This window comes from Amblyomma maculatum, chromosome 5, assembly GCF_055883805.1.
Source record: "Amblyomma maculatum isolate TAMU_Amacu chromosome 5, ASM5588380v1, whole genome shotgun sequence".
NCBI lineage: Eukaryota > Metazoa > Arthropoda > Arachnida > Ixodida > Ixodidae > Amblyomma > Amblyomma maculatum.
Window position 1 is genome coordinate 79,746,249 of NC_139348.1, and position 26,551 is coordinate 79,772,799.

The 26,551-nt window shown below is 46.1% G+C and overlaps 1 protein-coding gene across 2 annotated transcripts in view; it reads left to right on the plus strand.

Moving 5' to 3' along the window:
• LOC146188569 (sorting nexin-29) overlaps nt 1-26,551 on the plus strand; it is a 56,693-nt gene that overhangs the window by 19,075 nt on the left and 11,067 nt on the right. For both annotated transcript variants that reach the window (XM_084603845.1, XM_084603844.1), the window contains exons 10-22: nt 890-1,125; nt 3,167-3,296; nt 7,969-8,084; nt 9,430-9,588; nt 10,739-10,802; nt 12,369-12,497; nt 13,658-13,743; nt 17,575-17,678; nt 18,325-18,441; nt 19,124-19,182; nt 19,653-19,749; nt 20,340-20,480; nt 23,059-23,198. In XM_084603845.1, the coding sequence (XP_084459971.1) occupies nt 890-1,125; nt 3,167-3,296; nt 7,969-8,084; nt 9,430-9,588; nt 10,739-10,802; nt 12,369-12,497; nt 13,658-13,743; nt 17,575-17,678; nt 18,325-18,441; nt 19,124-19,182; nt 19,653-19,749; nt 20,340-20,480; nt 23,059-23,198 (1,578 nt within the window). The remainder of the gene's footprint in view (nt 1-889; nt 1,126-3,166; nt 3,297-7,968; nt 8,085-9,429; nt 9,589-10,738; nt 10,803-12,368; nt 12,498-13,657; nt 13,744-17,574; nt 17,679-18,324; nt 18,442-19,123; nt 19,183-19,652; nt 19,750-20,339; nt 20,481-23,058; nt 23,199-26,551) is intronic.

Consider the following 26,551-nt stretch of genomic DNA (forward strand, 5'->3'; position numbering starts at 1 on the left):
TTATCATACCAGACCGAGGTGCATATTAAATAAATAAATAGACGCAATACTAAAGCTCAGCTAAACTACCTAGGAAAGCATCCTACAGCAGCAGTTCAACGCGGGTTATTCCACTTACTGCGTCACGCGGCCCTGCCAAGAGATGGTGCAACGGTATGTTCTCGCGCCCAATACAGAGATTGCAGGTAATAATTGGTATAAATACTCATATGCATCACGAAAATTAGAAGAACAATGAGCATCTACAGTAGTGTGCAAAAGTGGGGACATCACATGATCTGCTACGATTACTGCTTTTCTGTATAAAAAGGTGCGCCTGACGAAAGTGCTTGGGAAAGCAGACGGGTATATCAGGGGAATCACTGTCTGCATATGTCAAAAACGTCTGCTGCATCGTCTGAACACGCCGGCACATAATTCTGTCAATTCACGTAGTCTCTCCACTATTGCTTGTGAGTAGTGAGTGTATGCTTGGACAACACACTAAAAAGCAATTAGAAGAACACGGACACCAGATTTTTTTTTTTTTTTACATATTTTGACTGATGCCTAAGCCATAAATATACATGGATTTCCACATGGAACGGACCCAAGGCGATTAGGTAAATATAATTGCGCTTCTTTCAAGAACCACAAAAAAATACAGTATTTGATGAGACTTAGACGTACTCTATAGCTCAGACTCTTCTTTGTTGTTTAACATAATATAATTGGATAGTGAAGTTAAAGCTAGGTCGTAGTTGTCAAAGAGAAAGTGCTTGAAATGTTTGCGGTACAGACGAAGAGGCAAGCAAGTCCTTGAGAAGCTGTGGCCATTGTATGATTGGTTTTTTGTGAAGAGAAGGTGATCGTCTTCAGAGCCTGACACCTGTGGTAAATGGAAGCGCAGGTTCATGGGCAACCACAGCTGCTACAGTGCACCGGCCACTTGCGTCTCCTCGCCAGTGGGCACAGAGTTCCCGGCTGTGGCGGCCCTGCAGGTCAACGGCGAAGCGCCGTCTTCCGCGGGGGAGGCCACGGGCAGTGATGCCGCCGCCACTGCCGTGCCGGCAGAGGTTGCGGCAGAGGATGCGCAGAGCGTCGAGTCTCTTGCCACGTCTGACGGGAACCTGTCCGATGAGAGAGGTCAGTGGGAGCTGATAAAGCCGAGAAAAGAAGAAAAGAGGGGACATGTTTGCTGGAAGGAATGATTTTTTCTTGATACTATTCATCAGCTGTCAAAGTTGAGGCCCATGGGTGTTTGCATCTGCACCCAGCCCGAACCTCAAATTTGAGTAAACTTTATTTCATTTATTGAAGCCTTAAAGGCCTGAAAACATTACATAAAGAAGGAGCAATAACATTGTAAAACAACAAAGGAAGAAAATGAAACAAACTGCACCAAATTATATAAGACCAGACTAATGGGCAATGTCAGATAGAATAGAAGGTGACTGGTTAGTTTAGGTTGGAAAATTTCACGATCTTTACATGAAGCAGCATTGTGCGGTAAAGCATTCCATATCGAGTTATCACTTCTGGAAAAAGTCAACTGCATCGCAAAAGATAGAGGAAGAGAGACGCAGTTTGCAGATTTCTAGTGATCTGTGTATGTGTGTGTGCAGTTTGTAACATTTCCACACAAACACCTAGCTGCTGATGCTGGATAATGTAAGAGGAAATTGGCATTTCTGTTTTCTTTTATAGCGTCACCTGGTGATAGGGCTGCTACTGCAAGTAGGAAGGCCAACTTATACGTCATCTTTATCATCCCTGTTGTGTCCACTACACAACATAGGCCTTTTATCGTGGGTCACCTATGCCTGCTAATGCTAATGAAATTCGTACACTAATGAATCTTTTTTTCTCATCTCCCCACCTGACTCGCTGACACTATCTGCTGCATGTTCACTCTGTTGGAAACTGTCGGTTGTTTGTTCACTCATGCATTTCTCAACCAAGTCTTTCCTCATTAACCCATGATAATTCTGTAACCTGTCAATTATCTGTTCACTTATGCATATCTCAACCAAGTCTGTTTCTCCTCATTAACCCATGATAGTTCTGTAGCCCCTAAGCTCTCTATCAGTCACTTAACATTGTCCCTTGATCAGATAGGGCTAAGGAGGTGATGGGTTTGTTGGGGTGGTAAGTAAAATTTTGTTGATTACCGTATTTACTCTAATGCAACACGAGGGGGGACTTTCCTACTACCCAGTGGGAAAAAATAACACCACGAATGTAATTCGAAATAAGCACTTGAAAAAGTACCTTTAATTGACTTATGGCCATTGCAAGTCTAATCAAAAATGCTCATTCTTCGGCGGAGGCTGAGTTTTCGGAAACCGAGTCTTCCTTTTCACTCTCGACCTCCCAGACGATTCGGAAGCCTTTGCGGCCAGACCCACATTTGAAAATCACCTCCCGCTGCATCTGCCACCCCCGTAAGGTAGATTAGTAGTAACATCTAGCCGTCGAGCTGCTGCAGAATTTCCGATTCATTCTGCTATCACAATAGCTTTTTTGAGGTGAGCGTCGTACTGTGCGCAGTGCATTGCCATCGTGCAAAATGCGATAACAACAGAAGTAACCTTGTAATCCACTACAAGCGCTTGACTAAGGGGAAAACGTAATTCTGAGCCCACGAGAAAAAGTGCAACGTTTTAACTTTGGATGAATTGGGATTTAGCTGATTTGGATTTCCCTGCCACCCATGTTGCCAACATAACATTATAAAACCGCAGAAACAAAAACCGAGTGATGGCGGATACATTATGGCTGCACCTCGGCGCTGCTTTAGCCGACCGAATCGCAGTATTTGATTATAACGCGAGGGTTGACGTTGAGAGCCAAAAATCATGAAAAAAGCTCACGTTAGATTCAAGTAATACGCTATTTTCAAACATATGTGAGGAAAAAGCATTTCAATTGGGAGCCGTTTTCTAAAGAGACAAGAACCCCTGGATTAGAAGGCTCCGGATAAAAGGTATTGTAGGATGGGGGTTTATTAGAGATACTGGGACTCGATCGAGAAGTACGGCAGTAACAGTCCACATGCAGCCAGGTCAAGTGCACACACACCAATGGCAATACCACTGAAGACAGCACACAGAATCTTTTTTTTTTTTTTTTTTTTTTTTATGTACAGTACGAATAGATTAACGAATGCTGCATGTTGCGTTTGCAGAACCCAGTCCTCGGGGCAAGCCGTCAGCTGCCATCCCGGTCGAGCGCACAAAGACATGGTCGGGCTCTACTGAGTCGTCAGGATCACCAAGGCCTGAGCTGCCCAACTCTATCTCCTCTTCTCCACTGAGGTTAGTTTCAACTGCCTCACTTAACACATTGGTTTCCCTGTGTTGGCGTTGTACTTAATAACTCAAACTCAACTCAAGTGCTGTAACTTCTCAAGTCTGCACTGAAACGGGGACCTGACCCTAAAAACTGAGCGCTTGAACTGCTTTTTGAACTTTCAGTTTCATTGAAGCTTCTGGGGCTAGTTTATATTGTCACATAAACAAGGCCCCTCACAGTTGCGCCGGGGCAGGCTCAGAGTTCAGAAACAGCATTAGAGCTCAATCTTGGAACTAACACACTTCTTCGTTCTCTCACACCTCTGCGCGTCTTCGTCATCAGCGCATGCTGCAATATAACTGCTGAGAGCATCTCTGCTAGATTTAGTCATTGTGTTGAGTGGCTTTCTTGAACACTGCAGCTCTAAAAACGATGTGTGGTGGTTTTCAAATCTTGCAAGTCTGTTTCCCTAGTCTCCTGCTGCTTTCACTAAACTGCCTGCTTAGGAAAGCTAATATTTCAGTACAGCGTAGCCCCTTCATAGTAAAGTCATTGGGACCAGCAAAAATCTTTACTATATCAGTTGTTGGTGATGACATGGTCCTGAAGATGCTGTCTGGTAGTTGAATGGCCACTTACTGAACATGTCTTGTTGCTTAATGAAAAAAACACTCTGAAATAGCTTCCATCTCTCTCTTATCCCTATACAGTCGAACCCGATATATCGAATTTTGATTATACAGTCAAACCCGGATATATCGAACTCGAAGGGGATCGCGAAATAGTTCGATATATCGATAATTCGATATACAGAAATCGGCTTGTGACGGTACTTACGATGCGAAAAAACAATACCGTATTTGTCGCGTAATCAACCCACTCGCATAATGAACCCACCCTCCACTTTTGCACCCGAGAATTTGAAAAAAAAATAAAAAATGCGTAAAGGTCAGCTCGCTTACATGCAAGCGATTGATCAATCTCAGCGACAAGCGGCAGCGACAGAGCGAAAAATTTCAAACTTGTTGGAACTGCGTCCCTCTCCCCGCTCGAGCCACCGCGGCAGCTCAAAACAAGGTTTCTGTGTCGCCGCGGCGAAAGAAATCGCGAGCGTTTTCGCTCGCATGTCGATGGCGCGCGTCACTCCGTTTCGGTAGTCTCATCCACAGCTCATTTCTTGGAAGTGTGCCAAGATGCTCCGCAGCGATAACATCCGGGCGCGTTTATCTTTTGATAGCTCCTGCGGTGGCGGGGAGCGAACTTGGCAGAGTGCCCGTGATGGCTTGATTGCACAAGCCACGCCGCGCTTGGGGCGGGCGTCATGATCGCAGCAGCTGACCGCGTGCTTTCGTTGATTCATACATGCAGGATAAACGACTCCCGCAAAAAAAAAAAAAATCTGCCGCCGCTTAACGTCCGGACAGCACAACGATAAGAAAGGATGACTCTCAAAAAAAAAAAAAAGAGAGAGAGAGCTGCCGCTTCTTAACGTCCGCAGGCGCCATAGCCACGTCAGCCGCCGCGCGCAGATGCAGAGGCGCAGAGGGTTCGCAACACACGCTAGAGAAAGCGTCAGACGTCTGTCTGAAAACGGGCTTAGCTGACTTGGCGCATGTGTAGCGCGTGCTGAAGGAGAGAGATAGCTAGGCAAAAGAATGGGCACACCCACGCACATGGCTTGCAAATGTCATATGTTGGCGCGCGGGAAACGATAACTGCAGATGAGTGCGCCTTTGGGGAATCGACGCGGCGCTGCCCAGACCAGCCGTTGCCGAACTATTCCTCCTCATTCCTTCCGCGCATGGCTTGAAGACGTCATGCGGCAAACGGTCAAGGGTGATGCGATCGTCTTTGAGGAAGGCACACTTTCCAGTGCGTGGTGCGGAGTTCGATATATCGAACGGCCGGTGAAATTAAGTTCGATATATGACGCGGCTTTCCTATACTTTTACATGGGATTTTCAAGGGGATATTCCGTGAGTTCAATACAGTCGAACCCGGTTATATCGAACCCGGATATATCGAACTCACGGAATATCCCCTTGAAAATTCCATGTAAAAGTATAGGAAAGCCGCGTCATATATTGAATTCAATTTCACCAGTCGTTTGATATATCGAACTCCGCCCCACGCACTGGAAAGCGTGCCTTTCGCAAAGACAATCGCATCACCCTCGGCCGTTTGCCGCGTGACGTTTTTAAGCTTCGCGTGGAAGGAATGAGAGGGGACAGTTCGGCGACGGCTGGTCTAGGGCAGCACCGCGCCCATTCCCCAAAGGCGCGTGCATCTGCAGTTATCGTTTCCCGCGCGCCAGCACGTGACGTTTGCAAGCCATGTGCGTGAATGAACCAGAGAGAACCGGTGGGAACGAGAGGGGAAAACCGCAATAGAGCGAAGCGCAAAGGTGTGCCCATTCTTTTGCCAAGCTATCTCTCTCCTTCCTCTCTGCCAGCCTTCGTTCGCAGTAGCACGCGCTACGTATACGCCAAGCAAGCTCAGCCTATTTTCAGACAGACTGTCGGACACTGTCTCCAGCGTGAGTTGCAAACCCTCTGCGCGCGGTTCGCTGACGTGGCTATGGCACCTGCGGACATTAATAAGCGGCAGATCTCTCTCTCTCTTCTTTTTTTTTTGCGAGAGTCGTTTATTCTTATTGTTACACTGTACGCACGGCGTAGCGTAAGATATGGCGGCTGCGGACATTAAGAAGCGGCAGTTTCTTTTTAAGGGAGTCGTTTATCTTTGCATGTATGAATCAACGAACGCACGCAGTCAGCTACGATCATGACACTGGCTCTTAGCATTTTTTCGCTTCAAACAGCATTTGGCTATCACGCTTTCCAATGATTTTGTGGCAGTGGACTACGCCCGCCCCAAGCGCGGCGTGATAAATCGAATCAGGCTTGTGCAATCAAGCCATCACAGGCACTCTGCCAAGTTCGCTCCCCGCCACTGCAGGAGCTATCAAAAGATGAACACGTCGTGATGTTACCGCTGTGCAGCATCTTGGCACGCTGCCGAGAAATGAGCTGTAGATGAGACGACCGAAACGGAGTGGCATGCGCCATCGACATGCAAGCGAAAACGCTCGCGATTTCTCTGAAATCGCTCAATCGCTTGCATGTGAGCGAGCTGGCCTTAACTTTTTTTTTTTTTTTCAAATTCTCGGGCGCAAAAGTGGAGGGTGGTTCATTATGCGAGTGGGTTGATTACGCAACAAATACGGTATCATTTTTTCGCATCGTAAGTGCCAACACAAGCTGATTTCTGTATATCGAATTATTGATATATCGAACTATTTTGCGATCCCTTTCAAGTTCGATGTATCCGGGTTTGACTGTACGCAATTTTTTTCAGTTACAAAAATTTTTTACACCTGGTGGGAGTACCTCTTAAGCATGAGGACTACGTGGCTGTGAATACAACAGAGTTTGATTTCATGTGAAAATAAGACTTGCATGAACATGGTGTCACTTTTTGCTGTTTGTTTTTGAAAGACAATAAATGATAAATGCGAGTGGCAGTGAAGTGCTGCAAGACTGCACACGCTGCACCTCCACTTCTTGCCTCCATTGCTTCATGCTTTGTGCTGCACAGTGCTGGGAATGTTCACCCGTGTCTTCCCCATCCCTATTTCTTAGTGCACTTTTACTCTCCCTTACTTTCTGAGTGGACAGCGCCTCCTCCTTTCCATGTTTGTAGACAGCTTCACTTTTTTTTTTTCCCCTACGCGCTGCGTGCTGTCCCTCACAACTCCAAGGCCTTCGAAAAGTAGGCTTCTCCTGAATGCTGCTAAGTCTGGCGGTAAAGCCATTTCAAAGTACACCCGGTGTTATTTTTGTTTTTAAATGCAAAAAATTGTTTTCCTCGCGATTTTAGGTAGTGCGTGGGCGGCGATGTCATGTCATGCGAGTCGTCGCCGCGGCCAGGCGCATTTTACTATAACAGACTTTTACTAAAAATATTTTTACTATAAAGAGGGGGAAATGTACAATAGACCCCTTTCATAAATGTTAAGTCGGCTTCACCTCTATGCTGCATTCCCCACTAATGGCAGAACTGCAATGTATTGAAACATTGTATTATGGCCAGTATTCATATGATTTATGCATCAGAACATATTCGCATAACTGCCCTATTACCACTAAATGCATCTGTGTAGAAGCAATATGCGATTTCAGGTCTATATCGCCGTTTTTCTGGCAGCCAGTGACGCCATGTTTGGGGAAAGAAGCAGCGTGGGAAAGCCTACTTAACGATTTTTGCAAGGGGTCCATTGTCTGTGGAAGATGATCTGGGACTTCAGTTTCATTTTACTATATCCGAGTTTTTACTATAGGGGGTTTCTACTGTATTACTTCCTTGCATTGGTATCTTAACGGCCTTCCTTGAGTGAAATTTTTGGTGAAACACTACTGTTGGCACTTCATGGATTAGTTGTTCTTTGCTGCTGTCTCCGCATATCAATAAATGGCTTACACTCACACTTGTTACTGTGTACATGTGCTTCTGTCTCTTTGTGCTATGGGTCTCCTTGTTTGTTCAGCCTACTGCTGTCAGATAGGAAAACCAGTCGCTCAGAAACACTGCGGTTTGCGTCAAATTTGACAACACAGGAGCAATTATTCCATAAGGAACAGAGTTTGTTGCTGTTGCCATGACAAAAAAACCTTTTTATCCCTTTTTCCCTTGCAGCCATGGCAAAGATACGAGTGGTGGCCATCAACCGTCCTCCCTCACGCCCATCCTGGACCTGTCCATCGGGGACCTGATTCCTATGTGCCATCAAACGGAAGACAGTGCTAGATCGGGTGAGGGCCTAACACAGCTGAAGCCGAGGTGGAAAGCGGACCTTGAGGTCAAATCTAAGGGGTTAAACATGGAGTACATATTTGTGCACAGTAACCCACTTTTCACAGGGATTGGAAAGGGGTGTTCAGGCAAATCGAAGAGGCGTCCTGAGCTTCCCCAGGTGGTCAACATTACTCCGAAGCCCTCCACTAGGGCTCCTCTTTTTCTCTGTCCGCCTTCACTCCCACCTTCCTCTTTTCCCCTACAATAGGGTTCAGGTGTCCACAGAGCAAGTGTGACAGATACTGTGCCTTTCCCTTCCTGTGAACCAATTATTATTAATATTATGTTCAGCCTTTATTTGATTGAAGTGACATGAAAAGAAGTAAATGCAGTGTAATGCGGTCAAAAATTGGTTGAAAACTGAAGCGACGGCTTTTTGGTAAAGCATGTGCCTCACATTTGGGAGGTGCCGGGTGCGATCCTTAGTGCCTTTGGGTACCCACCACTTTAGTTTGTAGGCGCAAGATGTCCCGTCACATGGTTCTTATCTCGTCTGAGATGAAGTGCTTGGAGGAGGCCCTTTGGTCTCCTTGTTGAAGCTTTTATGCTGAATACTGCCGAGCCTAGCTTTATCGCTTTTTTTTTTTTTTTTTTTTCAGCACAGATGTGGCAAGATTTATCGTAATTGATAGTAGTCGCATGCGACTGCATTCACATTTGCTCCAAATCGTGATAGATGCCTATGGCGAGTCTATCTAGATGTTGCTTTGCTAATCTTAAAGCTTTGCTAATCTTTGCTAATCTTAAAGCTGTACAATGTGGCTATTGCTGCTGCCACATTGTACAGCTCTTTTGTGAGTGCAAGTCAGCTGATTGAAGTGATTGGTCTGAGTGCCCTGCTGTCGTCACGTCTATGTGACAACGTAAAGAAGGCCAACAACGCACACAGCATGCATTTGGCTATCAAAAATATCAGCATTTCAGCCTAACATCAATTTTGATCAAGGCAGCTTTGAGTTACTTACTGATCTGTGAGATTTCCAAAGTGACAGGTCCAAAAAAAACTCCCTAAACAGGCCCATTTTCCTAAAAGGTACCTCTGAATAATGATATTGGGAACGCAATGGGGAACATTTTAGGGACAAAGGCAAAGAAGGGAACCAACAAAAATTATTAAAGACATGTGAGGGGCGCGCGCTAGCGCTTAATTTTTTTTTTTGTATCCTCCTTTTGTTTATGTATTTCTTCAGGCTTGTTTGAAAATTCGTGAACTTGACACTATTATGCTCCCTTTAGAATGCTACTAGGTAGCAGGTTCTAGTTGATTTCTTCTTTCTCTTTTTTCGTTTTATTCCATTCCAGAGGACTCCATACCAAGCTACAGTGAAGACACGGAGACCGCTGCAGCCGGCCTGGCCCTAGCACAGAACGTCTCCTCGCTTGCTTTGGGTGGTGTCGAGTCGCCAGGAAATGCTGCAGCCGAGGCAGAGCTCACCTCCAACATGAGCTCTGCAACCCCAGGTCAGAGGACAACGCAGCTTGTTAAGTTAGCTCAGTACTGTGCGGCTAGACGTGCACTGCGAACAAAACACTTGTGTTCGCTTGTGTGCGATGGAACCGTGACTGTACAGTGAAAGCTCATTAAGTTCAATTTGAGGGACCAGAAAAATATCCGATTATTAATGACCCCTCCCCCCCCAAGAAAATTGAGAACAACCACTTACGTCCTGGTAAATTTATTTGGGGACAGAATTGGCAATGGTCGCCTGCTTAACGGATGAGAACAGTATGAAAATGACAATGTTTCGCATTTCTGTTGTTGGGAGTGTCAAAGTAGAACAGCTCCAACATGGTAAGGGCCTCCCCAGAATCTTTTGTGACGTGACACTGTAGCGGTTGCATTTGGGGCATTTGGGGGATGAAGTGATCGTTGTCATCTAGTGTATCCTTGGTGGAGAGTCCTTTGCTAGGGACGTCTTTCCTTAGAAGTTTTCCTTCGGTATCCCACTTTTCTTGAAAGCATTGCCGACTAACTGTTTCAAAAATTCTGGCCAAGTGTTCCCGGTCCGGCTGTAGGGCACAGCCAGCATAGCTGGAGAGTCCCACATTAGGGACCATCGCAAAATTCCGAGTGCTGCTTTCACGGTCCCGACATGGTGTGAGGGTGCACTTTTCCTACCTCCGGTCGCATGTGCGTTGTGAGCACTGTGGTGGCCATTGTTGCCGTGGTGGTGAAATGGTGCTGAAACCCAAACCATCGATCGACCTCCCCGCTAAAAAGCGCTACCTCTCACTACAAACCTGATGCATATAATGACAAATAATAATGAATCCAGAACTGCGAATTTAGGCTGAAAGTTTTTTGGATCCACATTTAATACGAAGTGGGGATCAGACACGATAAAATTGAAGAAAAACTCGTGTGTGGGTTTTTAGGGTAATTATTTGATCAACGTTCTGCTTTGCCTCTCTAGATAATTTATCATGCCCCCTGAGTTACCTAGTGAAAAACAAAAGCACATGGCTGATAAAATTCATCAGAGTGGGCACATAAGAATTATGCAGCAGACTCGGAGGTTTATTGGCCACACTTTAAAGATGATTTCATTGTCGACATTCTTGGGACTGGAGGAGGTCAGCTAATGCTGGTTGCATTGCGATTGCCGTGCAGATGAGCTGAAGCAGGCCCTGCTCGTCATGACCCAGCGGATCAAGGATGTTGAACAGGAGAACACGTGAGTGGGCTGGCATGAGCACCTCTTGATCTTGGTCTTGTTCTGTTTATTGCTTGTGCGCACAGTTGTGGTGTCCCCCTTAGCCCTTACTACTGTGTTGCACCTAGTGCCATCTGTTGGGGCTCATGGTGGTCCTATAAAAGGAGACTCCTCAAAAAAAAAAAAAATAAGAGCATTAATTTTCAGATTCCTCATTTCATAGCAGTAATGTGCAAAGAAGCTGACGCATAGGATATCTGCTGTTTTCTTGCAGGCACCTTTGATAGGAACGTAGCAACAGCTCTTCATCCCAGTTGAACGGTGCCAGCACCCCACAGCGGCGTTATCAAGACTATGGTCCCTCTTAAGAGATTCCCGGGCTGTTGTTGAAATAATCTGGAAGTCATAAATGAGCCACTTCTGATAGCATAATCATACCTGCCAACTCTCCCAAATTTTGATTACATCTCTCGATTGTACAGATGTGACCTCAAATCTCCCGAAAAGTGGCCACCACAGCAGTGTTGTTTTTTTTCTAATTTTTTATTCTTTCTTTTTACGCGCTATCGATATAATCCTATAACGTCCCATGATATAACCATGCCGGAAAGTAGCGCGGGAGAAGTTACACCAGCATACACTTTGAATCGAGGTAGCGGCCACCGGCACCACCATTATGGTACCTGACCATACCGCCAACCACCACAAACGCGAGGAACCGGCTGGCGCTGCCTTATTGGATTTTCTGGATTGGCTCGCCTCATGCTGGCTCACAAATTTAGCAGTCCAGTCGTTATATGATCGTGGGTGCGCTAGTGGCGCTAGGCTTCAGTTGGCTCTCTCAGGTCATCTAGTGAAGTGCAAAACGCCGAACTACTCTTTGTGTTTCCTCAAGTTAGAATGATCGATGGCGCTTTCGAAAGTCAAGAAGAAGTACTTGCAAGCATTTCGGAAATCGTACATGGCCGAGTTTCTGTGCTCTGATAGTTCGCGAAAAGGTGACAAGTATGGATTTTGTACCACATGCACCTATGATGTGAGTGTTTTGCACGGTGTCAAGCACGACATCAAGGTACACATCGCTTCACAAAATCGTAAGAACTGTATTTGTGCTGCAGAAAATAAACTTGTAGGCCCTTTCAGATGTTGTCAGCCTCAATAATTTCCAAATTGCCGCCGTGGCGGTCTCCCAAATTTTCATTTTGCTATGTTGGCAGATTCACTATAGCCTTCAGTACATGCCATACTACATCTCCAAGAGAAAGTATCATTTTTTGGATGTTAGCAGGACAGCACTCAAAATGTAAGAAGGGGGAGGGGGTATATTTAGTTTTACACGGATAGGGCACAGAATTAGTAGCTTTCCTCCTTAGAAAGACTAGTCATATCAGCAAATATATCGGCAAAGGTTTACCAGTGAGAGGGGGCCAAATGCGGGCTGCGTTTACCTGGTTGTGGGTGAAGGCATTGTTCGGTGAATATTTTTTGCTGCCTGGTACACTTTTGGGGTGGCGCCCGCCACTCTCTGCCTTACCTCTGTGCTTGATTGCATGCTGACTGGTTTCTCTGTTATGGGCGGCTGTGCAGTTCCCTCCGGCGCATAGTGGAGCGGGAGAGCGAGGTGAGTGCCAAGCTGCGGGCGGACGCCCAGGAGGCCGACAAGCAGACCACCGAGCGCCTGGACCGGCAGGAGTCCCGCATCCAGACACTCACCCGGTACGCGTGTGGCCCACGGCATTTGTACTAGGGTGTGCCCAGAATTTTGGGTGCTGATTGGTTAGTGGGGCAAGAATGAGGCTGCGCGATTACTCATTAGAATCTTTGAGTGGAAATATGTAGCAGGCTCATTTACAAGAAAAGAAGGCACATTTACTTAATACTGTAGTATAGCTTTGCTCATAGGTGGATCTTGCTGAGGTGTGTGTGCGTGTGTGCATGTGTGCGCGCGTGTGTGTGTGTGTGTGTGTGTGTGTGTGTGTGTGGTGTAAGTGGGTGGGTGGGTAAGTGGGTGGGCGGGTGGGTGTGTGTGGGGAGGGGGGTGAATGGGTGGGTACGTAAGTGGGTGGGGGAATAAACACAGCACATGTAATCATGAGGTAGAAGTTGCATTCTCCTGTAACTTGATCCATATTCCGAGCTTGCATTGTTATCGAAGGCGACATTCAAATGCCCATGTACTTGGATTTCAGCTACAAAAAAAAAACACTACATTTCATTGATCGCAGCTTTGCTTTACCATGAAAAGGTGCAATGACCTAAATATGATCATTGATACCCTTTGAAGAGCTTTCAGTTTGGCTCTTTCTGAATCAAGGTGATTGTGTTTGAAGTGATGTAATCGGCAGCATAGGATATTAACAGTTGAGCACGCTGTTTCTTGGCCGGTGACGTTTCTCCAAGACAGCTGTGAAGGTTGTGCACTCTAGAATCACGTGCGAATTGTTATTTTTTTTTAAGCTGTGGGTAACCGGCTGTACGATATGGCAAGCTGTGTGTCCCTGCTGCCCATCTTACTTGACTGCTTCCACGTGCAGTCACCGAGCGGCCAGCTTCAGCAAATGCATTAGATGGGAGAAATCAACATGTGCATTCTGTCAGAGGGGAAAGAAAAAGTCGTTCTGCGACTATGCTTTCTCGTTAGTGGCATGGGCGGCTCAGCTGTTTATGGCCTTGTGGTGTGTAAGGTCACTGGTCACATTGTCATCACAGCCGAGCGATGTCAAATGATGTGTTAATGATGCTGCCCCCACTTGTGCAACAAGGGAGCTAACTGCTGACAGCTTCACATAATTCCCAGGTGTTTCGCACCCCCCTCCCCTTCCTATTACTAGTAAAGCCACATTGGCAGCATTGCCCTTGTGTGTCGCTTTGTTCAGGGAGAACCAGCTGCTGAAGCACCAGCTCAAGAAATACATTGCGGCCGTGCAGCTGCTCAAGCGGGACGGACTCGCTGCACACCAGGGTGAGCTGCACCTGACACTGCTGCACCTGTCTCAATGCACTGCTCAGAAAAAACACTGCTAGTAGCCAATTCTGCATTGATTCACTTCAGGTTTCATTCTCGAAGGAAGCTTCCTGTTGTCTTCTTTCCTATGGAGATGGACTCAGTGATACAAAATCTCAGTGTCCTAAGAAGTATTCCCAGCCTCTGAAACTCCTGCCTTCAAAAACGAACAGAGTTTCTCTGTAGAAGTAGTAGGAGAATTCTTCGTTTACTCGCATCTGCTCTCATCTCCCTTGTTCCTGTCCGTGTGTAACTGCAGTGCTGGTGACTGCAGCATTCGCAGCATAGTGCTCGCATAGTGGCACAGGACAGCATTCTGAACATCCCACACAATGCATCTTGCTTTGCCTGGAAAAGTTTTACAAATTCCTATCATCCCAAAATTCATACCAACTCTGATCTCATCACTGAGATTCTTCGTCTATCGCCATGTTCACAAGCACTCCGTTGAAATTCACGCACCATATTGGCAGCTGTACGAAAAGTATAGTTGGGCACAACTCGAGAATTGAGTGGCAAATACCACCTGTTAAAGGAGGCCCTCCAACCCATGGTGTCAACCTGTTGTCACAATGTCATAGTCAGCCACTTTACAGCGTTCGCTAGCAGCTATGGCAGGTGGAAGGTGGTTGGTCCCAGTATTGTGGCTGTAGGTGAGGATGTTATTGGTTGGTTGGCAGTTCCTCCTTGGAGGAATGTTTGTGTTGCCTCATTCTTGAGTTGTGTCCAGCTATAATTACAGCACCTTAAAGCAGTTAAATCTCGTTATAAGAGACACTCGGGGTTAAGAGACATTTAAAAATGATTTGGTTGGTTTTCCTATGTCTGCCATGTTAACAACATTGCATACAAGAGACATGGTTACAAGAGACACTCGGTCACTAAGGACAACTTTTTCAGGTCCCTGGAGTAAAATCTTCACTATTTAGAAGAGACAAAACCCAGGTGTGCTCATGCAATGCAGCTGAAGTGTATCAACTCGTACATGATGCACTTCAGATTCCCTCAGCTAAACTCTGTTCCATATCAGCATCCTCTTTGTTGTATATGTCAGGAACTGAGAAGGAGTGCTTCCCCATCATTGGAAAATCAAAATGACCCCATTGTTTCAGCCACTGGCATCACATTACTATCACCTACAAAACTAATCAAAATGCATGAATGACATCCAGCATTTTTATCTCCTCGCTGTTAAAATTTGATCGCAAGGTGAAAGCTCATAATCCTGATGTTTCTTTGTGGACAATGCTTCTTGCAGCACTGAAGTTCTTGTGCTCAAGGCCGCCAAAGTTATTTTTTCCCTCCAAACTCTACACCCTTACCTACCTTAACTTCAACCAATAGGCAAAGACATTGTGCGCTCTGTGAAGTTGTACATAACAAGGTTGGCAGAACGCCTGTTGCTCGACAGGCAGCAAGACTGTACAATAGTAGTTGATGCGAAGTTTGCTGTTCAGGTGATTTCAGGTGTCTGGAATGGCCTGAGAAGTGAAGCTGTGAAAAACTGTTTCAGACAAGCAGGCTTTAAATGTGGTGACATGATGTACGAGGCCCCATATATGGATACTGTAGAATGCTTCCTTGAAGATGAAGCATGGGCGAGCATCCAAGAGACTGCTGAGGTACCATAATGTTTGAGGAATTCGTATCAGCAGATGTGGATCTTGTGTGCTCCCGAAGAGCTTTCAGACTGTGCAATTCTCGTGCAAGTAACTGGCACATGTGCTATAGAGGGTGACTACGAGGACATTTCAGAAAAATGTATCAGCATCTGAGGGTGACGAGCATGTAAGAGTGATTCAAAGGTATTAGAGCAACAGGAAATCTTGCAAAGTGATGTGCTTTACCTCCAGAATTTGGGAAGAAATACACTCTGCACTCACAAAAATACATACTACTAATATGAATAACTTCTCTAAGATTTCCTGAACAATTTCCTATTAATGCGTGTGAATGCATTTATATGCTGATGTGCAGTAAATTGATCAACACAGTGCTTTTATAATTTTTGGTTACAAGAGACCTTGCTTACAAGAGACATCATTTTCAGGTCCCTTGAGTGTCTCTTGTAACGAAGTTTTACTGTATTCTCAGTTCAGTATTTATGCAGCTGCTGAAAGCACATCACTGATTTCATTTCAGGTGTGAGAAATGTAATGGTTACTGCAGTCGAACCTGGATATATTGAATTCTAAGGGGATCGCGAAATAGTTCGATATACAGAAATCGGCTTGAGACGCCACTTGCGATCGTGAAACATGATATGGTATTTGTCGCATAGTCAACCCACTCGCATAATGAACCCACTCCCTATTTTTGCCCCCGAGAATTTGCAAAAAAAAAAAAAAAAGCGTTCGGTGGCGCGTCCCTCCATTTCGACCGTTGCATCCACAGCTCGCTCATTTATTGGCAGCGCGCCAATATGCTGCGCAGCGATAACGTCACGACGTGTTTATTTTTTTTCTATATTTTACATAGATCCTGCAGTGTCAGGGAGCGAACTTGGCAGAGTGCCCGCGTGATGGCTTGATTGCACAAGCCTGGTTCGATGTATTGCGCCATGCTTGGGGTGTGGCGGGCGTAGTCCACTGCTACAAAATCATTGGCAGGCGTGATAGGTGCAAATGTGGTTTGAAGCGAAAAATGGCAAAAGCCAGTGTCATGATTGCAGCCGACCACGTGCTCTCATTGATTCATCAAAAAAATTTTTAAAAATCTGCCGCTTGTTAACATACGCAGCTGCTATAGTTTACGCTGCGCCGCACGTTCAGCTCGACAAGAACAGCTCTCGCAAAAGAAAATAAAGTGCTGCTTCGTAACCTCAGCAGCCGTCATAGCATATGTTCAGCACGACGGCAAGCATAAACGCCTCTCGCGAAAAAAAAAAAAAAAAAAAAAAAACGATCTGCAGCTTTTAACTTCCACGGCCGCCGTAGCTTACGCGCGTTCAGCCAGTTCAGCACGACACGATACGCTTATCGCACGTCAGCCGCCGCGCTTAGAGCATTCACAGCAAACACTGGAGAAGTGTCGGGCTGAGCTGGCTTGTCTGCGCATGCGTAGTGTGTGCTGCTGCGAATGAAGACGGGAAAGAGAGAGGAAGTGGAGAGATAAAGCTCAGCAGAAGAGTGGGCACACCCTTGCTCTTCGCTGTATCACATTATTTCCTGAACACCATGGCTGCATTGGTTCCCTCTCGTTCTTTCACACGCATAACTTGCAAACGTCACGTGCTAGCGCGGCAGCGATCACCGCAGATACGCGCGCCTTTGGGGGAAGGGCGCGGCGCTGCTTTAGACCAGCCGTCGCTGAACTGTGTCCTTTCATTCCTTCCGCACGTGGCTTGAAACATCACGCGGCAAACGGCCAAGGTGATGCGATCGTCTTTGGGGGAGATGCAGCACCGTTCAATGCGTGGTGCGGAGTTCGATATATCGAACGACCGGTGAAATTGAGTTCGATATACGACACAGCGTTCCTATACTTTTACATGGGATTTTCAAGGGGATATTCCGTGAGTTCGATATTCGATATATCTAGGTTCGACTGTATTACAGCCAAAGAAACATTTTACTCTTCTTTGGTTAGAGAACCATGAAATCAAAGCTTGAAGCCGCTGTCATCCACAGCCTCCCTCTTGCTTGCCTTCATCTGTAAATTTCTTTCTCCTTCTTTTTGTTTTCGTTGTGTCGGCTCAACTTCAAACTTAGGCCTTGGCAATGCTAACTCAACGAATTGTGCACATTCTTTAGTAGACAGTCAATGCTCCCTGCTGCTTCCTTCTGACAGAACTGCGAAACATGGTGGGCGATGTGGAGCCTGCCATCCCAGACGCCAAGCCCTACATCGACCACCAGTTCGAGGCGAGCGAGTATGAGAAGAAACTGGTTCAGGTGCGAGGCTACGCCTTCCTACTCTGCCGACTCATTTTCTGTTCATTGATGCACTTTGTTAGCAGGTACGTTAGAACCCCTTTCGAAACATTCCTGGCTGCATTTTCATAACCGCTCTTATATCGACCATTGGCATGAATAAGCAAGGCACTTGGGAACACAAGAAACTGTTCATTAGTACCCAACTTGATCTGTGCGTGGTGGTAGCCATTTGTCGACGCAGTCAAAACGCGTCTTCCTTGAGACGTGGCTGGCTGGCAGAGACAGAAAGGGCTGGGAGGAAGGAGGAAGTGGCCCATCAAGAAGGTTATCAGTCCTTCATTCACACGTTCAACCCTTGCAAACACAACACCGCGGCAGAAAGCACACACTCATTGAGGGACTCACTCTTCCCTCATCTACATGCAAGACATAAAGGGCACCCATGTCATGACTGTGACATCTCGGTATTGTGTTGGAATTGTGCAGGTTCTCCTGCTTTCGCTTTATCTGCTTTGCATGTTTTGCAGGCTTGTGGGACACCTAATGTTCGGTTTCTAGCGTCGCATCTTTTCGCTAAATGTCAGGCTGGGCATTGCGTGTTGTGTGGTGCATCATCTACCCTGTCCAGGGAGATGATGACGATTCGGCATCGTCTTGCACCCAGGTGGCCGAGATGCACGGGGAGCTGATGGAGTTCAACGAGCGGCTCCACCGCCTGCTGCTCTTCCGCGAGTGCACCATCCGCCGGCTGCGGGAGGAACTCACTGACCTGCGCGGACCGGTGAGTGAACATTTTGCCGGGGCTGCAGTGCTACGCATCAGTCGCAGTACAAAGCAATTCTTACCCTTACTTACCGTTATGTGTCGTGTGATAGCTGGCTAGCCTGAGAAACGGGACAATTGGAGAAAATTTGAATGCCTTCTAGACGCCTCCCCCTCAGCCTTCAAATCCCTAGGTTCCGTTGTTGCATTATGAGAGCAATCATGTGTCCACAGTATGCATCATGATGCCTGCTGTGAATTTCGTTGTAGGCCAGTTTGAAGGTGCGAGGAGAGCATACCGTTTGCCTGATCGGTGACAAGCAAGCGCAGATGTCGCCATCCTACACGAGCCAGTCTCTCTGCTTAATGCATCTATTCACGTTACATTTTGCAGCTGCCACAGCGACAAAGAGTCAGCCGATTGTGGCAGTTATATTCATTCGCATCTAATTAGTCCAGAAGGAAAATGAAGTTCGACAGAGTATATGTTGTTTCTGGCCTCAGTTATCCTGGCCTGGAAAATTTATTTGCAGCTCTTCACAGTTATCATCGCATAAATGCCAATTTAGTAACTTGTCTACTGATATTATTGTCACATCAGAGTTCTGCTCAGGTATCTGCTAATTGTTTTCATGCCGTTGCTTCTTGGTACGGATAGAACACAGTGAGAGTAATCGTCTTTCTTGGAAATGTCATTTCAGCTGCCTGATGAAAACCAGACCTCGGACGATGACCTGAGCGTCACATCAGACTATGATGCGTGAGTTTCTGTTCTTTACTTTACATAGTCTTAAATAGTATTCAGTTAGGGACCTCAACTATGCTCCGAACGGCTTTTAACTTCATTAATTTTGATCATCATTATTTAGTATGAATCGGTCAGCTCAGTAGACCGTTTTCACTGTTTGATGTGTTCTTGGAGGTTTGTTTTTAACTTAATATGTTACTGCTAATGCAAAATCATGCGTGGATTAAGGCATAAGATGGATACATGCCGTTTAATTTTCTTCTTGCAGTGCATGTGTCTAGTGTTATCACACAGCTAGGCATGACACAGTGTTGAACTTGGAATAGATGGCAAGGCTGGTCCTTCATTTTAAGGGCTCGTTTTAGCGATTGACCTTCAAAAATGTGGCATTGAGATGAGTGCTCGTTCTTTGTCACGTGATGCCACACTGCATTGAGAAACATGCAGGAAAATTGACAGAGACGCTTTGCTTCCACGCTCAGGTCATCGCAGAGTGCTTCGTTGAGGCCGCTCATCAACTTGTGGATCCCGTCAGCGTTCCTCGCGGGCCACCAGTCTCATGCGTTTCACGTCTACCAGGTGAGTGAGAAGCCATGTGCACGTTGTAAATCTGTGCCACACATTTTTCTTTGAAGACAGGTTTGTCACATGTGACTGCCATTGTCAATTCTAAACTGCCTTAACTCAACATCTGACTACTTTAGATGCGTAAACAAGGATGACGGTGCTTCTTACGAGCATGCTAAGTGCATGCGAGAAGTGAGACAGACAATGCACCTTTCTTCGCCTCGAAAACCAGCCCATTTTTATTTTTGGGAGGCATAGTTTGCCAAAGTCTGTGCCAGTCTCTCAGTGCTGAATCGCTAAGTGAAACCGTCAGGCCAAACAGTGATTCTGCGTGTCTTTATCGGCTTAAGTGAAGTTAAACCTCGGCTTTTTTTTTTTTCTTTATCTTGGTCTATCATAGTTGCGAAGACAACAAGTGATATTATGGCAAGCAGTAGGTTAACTTACAGGAAATGTGATAATTTGGTTTGTTATGAAGCTGTTATTGAGGCACTTTTGGTGTTGACTGGTTCAGAGAACTTGGATTAACGTGCTACGCGTCCGATATCAGGCCGGCATTCTTGGCACATCCCCTCATTCGTTTTGTTTCTCCTCTCTCGCAGGTGTACGTGCGTATCAGGGATGATGAATGGAATGTGTACCGCCGCTACTCACAGTTCTATGCCCTCCACAAGCAGCTGTGCAAGAAAAACCCCGTCGTGTACTCCTTTGACTTTCCGCCCAAGAAGTCCATCGGGAACAAGGTATAGCACCATGCGTCGTCTGCTGTGGCTTTTATTCTTAGCCATTGCTTTCTTTCTTTGATTTTCTTTTTATGTGTGCACATTCTGGGGGTGACATTTACTACTTTTTATCATGTCCCAAGTTGCCTATTAAAAGAAATGCCAGCGAGCAGCAAATTCATGATGTAGAAACCCTAGTGGTGCTCACCGGCAGCTTAGTACCTTTAGCTTTGTTGTTTTAGTGACGCTTAGTTTGTTTTTACAGTTGTACCATATAAACCGGATAATAGGTCGAAATTTTTTCTCGAAAAAAGCAAGCTAAAATTGCTCTTTGTCTTATATAGCGGTCTTTAGCAGAATTTGAGGCACAGTCTGGCAACAAGTGGCATGCCTGCTTGTGAACGCACAGCCAAAGCAGTATCGACATCCTGCAGTTGCTGGCTTCCTTTTTTTTCTGTCCCAAGCGCATTTATGTTCACTTGTGCTCTTTTGTTCAACCTATGAGAGCATGAAATGCCTCTTTAGAAATGGATAACGGCATGTGGAGGCAGTTTACAGGTTCTTTCCAGAAAAAGTGATGTTTGCCAAAGCGAACGGCAACATGACCACTCTCTGTGTCAGTTCTGCATGTGGTGCCGCGGACAAGATCAGCTGTTCGCGTGCAGCCTTTCAAGAAATGCTGCATAATCAACACGCTTGATTGAACTAGATGACACACTCTGAGACACGGCGAGCTGCAAAGAGTTGCCTTTTGACAACACTGCTGAAAGTTTGGAGTGAAATCGTAGCTCCGGTCATGCAGACACACAGCCGATGTAAATTTATGCGCTTCTCCACTTTGTTTTCTTGTTTTTTTCTGGTCACTTCAAGGTAAGTGGGTCGACCTATAGTCCCACTCAACCTATAAGACAATTTATACGGTACCTTTTGCCATGCTTCCTGTTGGGGCCCTTATGATTGTGGATGATACACTTTATCGTGAAATTTGAGGCAAATCTGGCTTAGCCACACTTCCGTATTATAATAAACTCTTATTAGTTCGGCCTTAGAGAGCAGGAGAAATGTTCTAATTAATCGAAAGTTCGAGTTATCGAATGAGTCTGAAAAAAACTGCCCAAAACCATTTGCATCGCAGTAATTTTATCTGATCAACACCAGCGTGAAAGTTGCCTGCATTCTAGACAAAATGCATGTGAGAACAACGGTTTTTCCTGGTTTCTTCAGGTGCCTTGTTTTGGACACACCCTCGGGAATTTTGAAAAATTGCTTCGAGATCATAAAGCGCTCATCTGCTTTTTTTTTTTGCAGTGCGATGCGGTAGTAGCAGACAAAGATGGCCCCGTTGCTATTTCACTATGCTTCACCTACAGTTCACGTAGTGAAGCATTGCAGTCAAGTGCACAGTGCAGTGAAACTGCACGTGACTAATGTGCAGCTTTAACATATTGGAAGCAGCATGTGGGTGCGAGCGAGTGATATACGAGTAGGCATCGTTAGAACAGTGTGGTGCCATCCTCGAATGAAGATAAAAACAGTGACGCTCCAAGCAGCATACGAAACAATGCGACTGGCCAATGTGAGCGCCTGTTCACCGCTGCGGTATGGTGTGAAGTTAATGAAAGCGAAACTGAAACTATGCAACAGGGCTTAATTTCAGAAGGTCATCGCCATGCCCGCCATAATGCAAACGAAGTGCGTGTGCATCATTGTTCAATGCAGTTCAGGCTGGGGGAAATTATTTCGGTGATAGCTGGCTATGCGGGTCATAGCTTGATGCGATCTCCTGTTCGTATGGAGCGTCCGTGCTTTAGTTGGAATTATGTGAATTTCTGAATAAGTAGGGGCCGAATTAGCAATACTTTACTGTATTGCCCATTACTCGCGCTTCCTTTGCCATGTGGGTAGCCCCACCACTGTTGACAATATATGCATTTTCTCTGACCTTCCTTCATTATGATTGAAAGCCAGCTGTGTGTCACGTCTGCTTTTCTCCGTCGTCTGCGTCCCATTGTTCAGGCTGGCTTGCCCAAATGGAACTGCAGCTTGCCACGGTGGCTCAGTGGCTTTGAGATTCAGCTGCTGATTTCAGTATTACAGGTTTTATCCAGGCCATGGTTGCCACATATTACTGGAGGCAAAATACAAAAACATCCATGCGCTGAGTTGATATTAGAGCATGTTAAGGAACCCCAGCGAGCCGAAATTATTCCAGGGCTCTCCACTATAGAGTGCCCCTCATGCCTGCATGTTGTTTCTTGACGCTAAATCCCACAACACAGTGCCTGTATGGTTCTGCACCAAATAGCCCAGAAATGTGCCATTCCACATGATTGACTTGCATAGCTCACAGCCAAGCTTGCATCTTACTGTGAACGATAGTGCTGTCTTTGGCAGAACTAGTAACTAGGCAGTGGGACTGGTTCTTTTCGTTTTGTAGTGGAACCACTTAAGCTTTAAATGTGTGCAAAGGTAAGGAGAACCTTTGTACTCGCCTTTTCAGATGTGTGGCCGAGAAACAAAACTTGGTTGTCGTGGTTACTTATGGCAAAGACAGTGCATGCTGTGCCAAGACATTTGTGTTTTCTCTTGATTGTACCAGGATGCCAAGGTAGTAGAGGAGCGGCGCCAGCGGCTGCAGCGCTACCTGCGCAGTGTCCTCAACTTCCTCACGCAGACCTCGCAGGAGCTCATCGACAGCCCCGACAGGGCCACCCTGGTCCGACTGCTGCCATTTTTCAGGTGAGCTTCCACTTTCTAAATGTGCGACACATCAGTCGCAACATCCACTGGAGCTGATGCCTGTGGTTCTTCCCCACACCTAGAGTGTTCCCTGTTTATTCTCAGAACTGCGAGGCACTGTAGCTTTTTCTCAGGGCTTTTACCACAACTGGGCCTGTTGTAGCACGCGGCTCTACTGTCACAAGCATACCTGAACATTAACATTAAAGTCCAGCAGCCTGAGTTGGCTCAAAGTGTCAGTGTTCTAAAGGCCTGAAACACTGTTAGAATAGAACTGAAAGCTTTCAGCGGTTAATTGCATGCGTAATCATGCATGCATATGGTGCTCATATTTGTGGTTTTCAATGCCAGAAAGCTTTCATTGTCTCTGCCTTCATTCTCCTCATTTGCCTTGTCACTTGAACCACTGTGTCAGAACAGTTTGCAGTTACCCCTGGTGGGGTGTTGCTCTACACATGTGCCTGTATTTGCACTGCACTAAGCAGAGTCCAGTTGCAGTACCAGTTTCTCACATGCTGAATAATTGCCCTCTCCACCAGTTGGAAGGAAGCAGTGGTGTTTGCTGGGAGGTAGAGAAAGCTGTTCAGGGTTGTGTAGGCCTGACGTGTCATGTCACGGCAATCGTCAATGGCAAGCGATATCTTGCATTTTTCGCAGGAAAGGAGTAGTCTATGGTTTCTCAAAAACAAGCGACGGCAGCCGTTTTGTGCCAGTCACATTTGCAGTGAGAAAAATGTCACTTCCTTTTTACTGAGTGGATAGGGCACTCAACCTGCTGGACATCGATTCGCTCCTGGCTGCAGTGGCTGCTTTTCAGTGGAGTGGAAAAGAGAGGTGCCGAAACACTGCGTGTCGTCATTGCGCGTTAAACAACCCTCGGTGGTGAAAAGTTCCAAAGCCAACTATTTCATTCTTTGTAGCCCAAGTCACTTTTGGACATTAGGCCCTATAACTAAACAGTCTTCAAGCAGTCGTAGTGACTTTACTGGTACGTTAAAAGAAAGCTTCAGTCTGGCCACCATTAGGCTTAACGTTTCTTCCTGTACGCAGATAACGGGTCTTCTGCAGAGCAACTGTGCATTTTTCATTACCAATCCAATAAAGCAGTGCCTGTTCTGGTTTTAGCTGCATTGTCCCATTTGGAGCCGTTTTCAGTTGTCACTGAACTTTTTCGTCTCAGGCTTCCAAAACCTGAGCCTAGATTTTTGTCTGCGAGCTAACTAGGGCCTCCCGTCCACTTTGAACTTTGTCCTGGTTACCTGCCAAAGAATCCCCTTCAGCTTCCAGTGCCTATAGTCTTCATCCAAATTCCTTAGCTTCCTTGGGGTCACGGTACCTATTGCATTCTGGAAAAGAAAAACATTGTTCACACCCCACCTTCAGCATGAACACAACTTGCAAAAAAAAAAAAAAGCCCATTTTGTGTACAACACACACGTGACAGCTCAAACGACAACACACACGTGACAGCTCAGACGACGCAGCCCACAACACTCGCACGAAAGCAACAAAGAAATACAGTCAAATCTCGATATAAAGAATCCCGCGGGACTACAAAAAATTGTTCATTATTTTGAAATGTTACAATGAAAAATCTGCGATTATAAGCCAGTGGTCAAACCTAGGTATGAAAATGACGTACCTTGGCAAGTTTGTAAACAGGCAGAGCTTCAAATGAAACTGTTGCGCTAACTCCAAAGTTGATTTATGTGAAGAAATCAATTATTTTCTTCTGCCACGTGCAGCACACACGACCACGCACTACATTACACCACTGCAACACATATACCTTCCACTTTGCACAACACCTCATCGGGTGCGTGATTGCACCGAGCGATGAACGTACGGACTTCGTCCATGTGTGAAAAAACGCCAGAATTCGATATGACCTCATCTTCAGTTCTCTACGAAGTTTGGAAATCTTTTCTCAGTCTTTCAAAATGATTGCAGCGGTCGATGGAGCAATGCTAGCTGTCTGTAGAGGACAATTCGCTTTTTCCCTGCGTAGATTTCTTGCAGTGAAAGCTGTACTCGGACTTTTTGGCACTTCGCTGGTTGCAGTCACCGTCAGATCTCACTCAAACTTTGCAATAAGATAATCCGCGACAAAAAAAAAACAAATTCCGTCCCACATGCGGAAATGGCACGAACAAGAATAAAGGCAGGCGGCTAGACCACTAGGCCTTCTGCCTACTGCATGATAAAGCACAGCTTTGTGGCGGCGCTAGTTAACACACTGCATACATTATGTCAAAAGATTTGGACAACCCTGCAGTGGCCACAGGATTGGAGGAGGTCAGTTTACATCCCCATTCCAAAGAAAGGCAGTGCCAAAGATTGTTCCAACTACCACACGATCGCGCTTATTTCGCATGCTAGCAAGGTGATGTTAAAAATCCTGCAAGGTAGGCTGCAGCAGTATGTGGATCGGGAGCTTCCGGACGTGCAAGCTGGGTTTCGCAAGGGCAGAGGAACTAGAGACCAAATTGCCAACCTTCGCTGGATCATGGAAAAAGCAAGAGAGTTCCAGAAACCCATTTACTTCTGCTTTATTGATTATGCGAAAGCGTTTGACTGCGTAGATCACAGCAGATTGTGGCAAGCTCTCCAAGAGATGGGAGTTCCAATTCAGCTCATCTGTCTCCTCAGGAAACTTTATGAAGGGCAAGAGGCCACAGTCAGAACTGGGCATGGTCTTACTGATTGGTTTCCGATTGAGAAAGGGGTGAGGCAAGGCTGCATACTGTCGCCCTGCCTATTTAACCTATATGCAGAGTGCATCATGAGAAAGGCCGGTCTGGACGAGTCTTCAGCTGGAGTGAAGATTGCTGGAAAACGTATCAACAACCTTAGATATGCGGATGATACCACTTTAATGGCAGAAAGTGAAGTGGAACTCAAGAGACTTCTGATGCGCGTACAAGAAGAGAGTGAGAAGTTTAGGCTTAAACTGAACATTAAAAAGACGAAGATCATGGCGTCTTGCCCTATCAAGTCCTGGAGCATCAATGGACAAGAAGTGGAAGCTGTGACAGATTTTCTGTTCTTGGGCGCCAAGATTACCTCGGAAGGAGACTGCAGCCATGAAATTAGGAGACGCCTGCTTCTGGGAAAGAGAGCAATGGTTAGCCTTGACCGCCTAGTAAAGAGCAGAGACATTAGTTTGCCAACCAAGATCCGTATAACCCGTGCTATGGTCTTTCCAGTTGTGACGTATGGATGCGAGAGTTGGACTGTGAAAAAGGCTGACCGCCGAAGAATTGACGCGTTTGAATTGTGGTGCTGGCGAAGACTCTTAAGAGTTCCTTGGACTGCCAGAAGATCAAATCAGTCGATATTGTCGACCATAAACC